Source organism: Bremia lactucae (genome assembly GCF_004359215.1).
Source record: "Bremia lactucae strain SF5 chromosome Unknown BlacSF5_NotPlaced_59_SHOA01000017.1_63552bp, whole genome shotgun sequence".
NCBI lineage: Eukaryota > Oomycota > Peronosporomycetes > Peronosporales > Peronosporaceae > Bremia > Bremia lactucae.
Window position 1 is genome coordinate 1 of NW_027152072.1, and position 5,154 is coordinate 5,154.

Here is a 5,154-nt window from a genome sequence, read left to right on the forward strand (position 1 = left end):
ACATCGGCTGTTTACTATCGATGTCCCTTTTCGGCTTAGGACTGTATAAAAAGACACGTGCGAGTGCAGTTAATCGGTTCTATCTAATTCTCACTCGCCTACGCTGCGTACATGGCGAGTGTTCCGTCTATGTCTCGTCTAGTACTTGCAATTATTGAATTGGCTAACAGATTTTATGTTTTTAATCATTAAAAAGTAATTTGGTGGATTTGTAAGTTCGTCGCCATGCGCTTCAAGCAGCTTTTCTTAGATTAATTAATAACGAAAGCTTCAAGGCGATTGAGAGCCCTGAAGCAGAAATAAGAAAGCTCTTGTTGATGCAACCTTGTGTTCTGTAGGACATCATATTTTAAATTTTGACAAGCCAAAAATCGTAAGGACAAAAGGCAGAAACAATGCACACAAAAGTTCGAATCTTCGAGCAAATGCTCGTCAGCTTCAACAATCGTATTTGTTTGCATTATCAGAAAAACGCACCAAGGCTATAATACTTTGAAGGCGAGCTTACAACAATGGTTCTAAGTCCATTTCCAAAACGGAAGTTGGATTATGGAGGTCAAAATTCTTCAGCACTTCAGGATTCAATACACCAAAGGTGCCAAGACGCAGAGGCTTGACATTCTCTTTCTGCAATGTTAGGTACGCACAACGGCCAGGAAAATAGGTTAGTTCTTCCGCGGGGTCGACAGTATAGAACTCTTTAGCGCCAGCAGGTATTTCTAACTTGGACGGAATGCCCAAAAGCTGCATAATACGGTCAACTAGACCATGAATGATCTCGAAACCGTCCGTCGGCCCAGTATATGCAGCGCATATACGACGCACGTTCTTCGCACCAATATCCGAGCTGTTATCAATCACAACGACGTCCGAAACTTCAAATAGTTTCAATCCTTCCTTGATCGACATGGCCTTATTATTTTGAATAGTCTTTAACACGCCAGGAAGCATTGATGTTCGGACAACCTCAAATTCAATTGTGGCTGGATTCGACAGCACAACTGCCGAGTGGCCATCATCCTTGCGATTAAGGTACTCAAAGTTCTCCTTATGCGAACACAGGCCATGAGTAAGAAGCTCGATGAAGCCAGCACGACTAATTTCATCGCGAAGAAGGTCCCCCAATTTGTTAAGAGGTTGAGCCATACCAATTGTCTGGGTCTGAGGGATCGTAAGGGGGATATTGTTAAAGCCATACGCAATTCCAACGTCTTCAATCACATCAACAGGATGTAGAATGTCCGAACGCGTTATAGGGACCTCTGCGAGTATGGTTGTCCCATTTCCGACAGGTTTGGCATCCAGCTGCATCTTATCACACAGCTTACAGATCCGCTCAACATCAAGATTTATAGAATGCCCCTTGCCAAAAAGCATCGAATAAATGTCCTTTGTTGGCACTTCGACTAAGCGTTTGCTAAGATCAGGAGTCAGCTCGTTTTCGTTGGCAGCCTCGTCTTCGTAAGAGATCTGCACAGGCTCGATAGTGAATGGCTGAGCACAATATTCTGAGAACATGGCGAGCATTGTGTTCAGCACAATCTTGGCTTTAGTAATATCCGTTGCTGTACACTCAATAAATACGTTTTTCGTGTGAAGTGAGATTTTAGAGTGTTCGCCATTGATAATCGGCGGAAGTGACAAGACGACACCATTTTTATCCGTGATGACCGGATACACGGGCGAGTCGTAGATTATATCCGTGTATGGCTTGATGTGCTTCACTTCGGGATTCGTACGATAAAAATCCAATAGCTCCTTAGCTTCATACGCCTTGTCCTGGCTCAGTGGTATAAACTCAATCTCATTCGGTGGCAGCGCCTGTAATTCGTAGCATGAATTTATTATCAACAAAGAAATTCAATCGTATTTCTTTCGCATACATTGTAAGTGAAAGGCCCTGATAGAGTGTCCAAGTCATGTGTACCAATAGCCACGAGCGTACGGCGGCGACAAATGTTCTGGTGCAGCTTGTCCTGCAGATCAATGAAGCTGTCGTACCGCTCCTGTGTGAATTGCACTTCTCGTAGCACGGCTGATACAATATACGGGCGCACTAGCTGGAATTGATCATTATAATGAATAATACGTCGTTCTGATTATATGGCTACACGATGGTCGACATACCTTGGTGCTGCGCTTGACCGTGATCAAAAGCGCACCTTCGGGCCGAGGCGTCAGTGTGTACACAGGAGGGCGCTCTTTCTCCTGAAAAATTCGCAAAGCTCGCGCGATACCCTCAATGCAGAGCAAATCGTAACGGTTTGCAGGCACGTCAATCTTGTAAATTACAGCATCTGAGTGAGCCGAATGATCCTTCGACTGACCCTTTGTCTCGCGCTGCTTGAGCTGTTTTTCACTTGTGACATCGTCCAGTTCGATTCCAAACTCAAAGCACAATGCATCAAACTCCTCTTCTGTGTACGTCTGGCCCATGGCCGCAAATAGCTCGTCGCGCTTCACCCCCACGGTAGGCATTCTTGCTGTAAAGTCGAATGGAGTGGAAAATGCTTTTTTTTTGCCAATGACAGAAGTTATATGGATAGTTTTGTGGGCCACACATATGTGATAGCATTTTTGGCCAATTAATCTGTTTTGAGATGAAGATATGTGTTGCAGCCTTAATAAAACTATGATTTGATGAAATACAAAACTTTTCTATTGGCAATCAAAGACAACTCTGGTGACGTTGTTGATTGAAATATCTGAGAGCGGTGTTGCTACTAAGAAATCTAGTTAAGACTTTTATTTGCCCAACATTACTGTTAAGACATTATGAGATCTACTATCTTTGCTGGTCAGTTTTTATATAATTGTCATACATGCAAAACCCTTGCGAAGTTTTTTTGTAACGACCTGCGTCTCCTTAAAGAAGGTGGTGCCTTTCACAATGTCATACCGAAAAGGACGAACATATGTCAGTAACATTCTGTGTAGCTCAAACCAAAACAATACCCATAAAAATTACGACAACAACGAATCTTGAAAAGTTATCAAGAAAATCATTTACAATACGATTTGCCTTTTAATAGAAACCATTTATGTGGGTCGACATAAAACAGAATACTATAGGTCCCCAGTCCATTATCTATAGGTTACAATGAAAAAGAAGATGCTGTTTGCATGAGATTGTCCGTAACAAATCACTTTAAAATGTTACTTCATACGATCTTTCAACAAAATTAAAATTTAAAAATATATTTGAAGTTCGAGTTTGTCCATCTTCGACTCTGAGACATAGGTCGGATCTAATGCGTGAACATTTCCTTTTATTCTTCCAGCAGTAAATTCCATCTATGTGATCGGCGTGAGTTCAAGTCTCGCACCGGACGATATGTTCTAAGCCAAATCAAAATCGTGATCTTGTCCTCGCCTTTTTAAAAGAATGTCGGCCACTGCGGTCATCTGAGCCGTTGCAGCAGTTGACAGCGATTGGCGTCGAATAGAATTGTTCGACGCCATTTTTGACCCATAATCTTTCTAGCTGGTTGAAGCTGGCGCGACTGATAGCAGACGACGTTGTGTGTCATCACAACGTCAAGTTCATGGTACCATAAATGCCACGCTTCGAGCGAGCTGTTTCAGTGCCACACGAGCGAACAAAAAGGAGCGTATGTCAATAGCGGAATGTCTTTATCACTTACGATCTCAATAGACTGCAAGGTCAGCGATTTGCCGATCATTCTATTCCTAAACAAATCAAAAAGCGAATTTTACGAGCGCGCCGTTCGCTAAACGAACGGTCGCCTCTTCTCGCTTGCCATCCTGGCAAAGCGACTCAAACATCGTTGTGAAAAAATAATCCACTCGATACTAACTCGCGACTTATCATTTAAATAATATTATCCTCTAAATCTTAAATAGTTAAAGAGAAAATAGCTAAAACAATAAAATTCATATGCAAGCTTGTAATGTTTGACCTTATTCATCGATTTTATGTAAATCTTTTGAAGTTAGCATTTATACAGCTAAATGTTTGGTTGTGTTTTGGCTTCCTGTGTCTGATGATAACTAAGCGTGAGTCACCGACTCTTAGCACCTTCCTCGACGATGGTCGTGTAGGTGAAAGCCACGTATCCTAACCGCCTAGATTATTTGGGAATGCCGCAAGGGATTTCACAATCATATTTATGAGTCACAACTTATAACGTTTTTGCTAAAAAACATCAAACAAATAATTAAAAAATACGACTTAATAAGAGAATTAAAAAATATTTGATTAATTACGTTCTAAATCGTCATCAGCAAACTTAAAGTTTTAGCTAACATGACCCCTGCTCAGCTAACTCTCACGCCCTCGCTGTCCGACCCCAGGCAGTTGTACCACCGAAAACCATATATATAAGGTTTGTTAGGAAGAGTTAACATGTAATTTGTGTTTTCTAATTGGTGAGGATGTTGCTGTTTTAGAGCAGTGAGACATTTTGCTCGGACAGCGTATGGCCGCATCCAAGGCACATAGCCATGCTGCGGCTGAATCCATCTGTTAGAGTCAGGATAAGCTTCTGCGTGAGCAGACTCGGAACGAAGCTCTTAACAAGACTGTTGAGACGCTCTCTTTTCCTGCTAAGCTTAGAAAACGCATAACTGGATATCGCTCAGCCTCTGCGCAAGCATAAAGTCTAACAAGACGGACAAAAATTCTAGCAAGGGAAGAAGACTCTTAATCGCCGAGTGGATGATTAGTCGGTCCTGTTGTTGTTCTTCTTAAATACATCAGTTGCGCAGAATCTTATAATGGCATGGCACGTCAAATACATGTTGATAGTCTAACTATTCTCTTTTAGATGGAGTCAACCCGTGTGCTGTATACTTCCAAAGAGATTTACATTTGACACTGTTGATAAAACTGTAACAACTTTAGGTCGTACATTTTCAACACAATTGAATCAATTTATTGATAAGGCAATGTCTACACCCACCCCAGGTTTTTGCTTAACTCACCCACCTAAGGTTTGAGGTATTTTGATTGGCTAAAATAGTCTCGTTCGTTGTGATTTAATTGGCCATTAGGAATTATATTGAAGGCGACGCCAGTGTGCGGGAAACCTATTTCTCTCAAACCAAAACCAACCACCCACATATACAACACGCTGAATTAAAAAAACGAGGAATTATGGCTGTCTTTGATCTGGTTGATAATACTTGGCAAGC

At 41.7% G+C, this 5,154-nt stretch overlaps 1 protein-coding gene across 1 annotated transcript; it reads right to left on the bottom strand.

Annotated features, from left to right (window-relative positions):
* Nucleotides 1–332: 332 nt before the first annotated feature.
* On the bottom strand, nucleotides 333–2,478 carry CCR75_009280 (uncharacterized protein; the record flags this gene model as incomplete). Its single annotated transcript, XM_067967321.1, has 3 exons — nucleotides 333–1,821; nucleotides 1,884–2,060; nucleotides 2,128–2,478. 3 exons carry the CDS (start codon nucleotides 2,476–2,478, stop codon nucleotides 505–507), a joined length of 1,845 nt encoding a protein of 614 aa, XP_067819148.1. The 3' UTR covers nucleotides 333–504.
* Nucleotides 2,479–5,154: the final 2,676 nt, after the last annotated feature.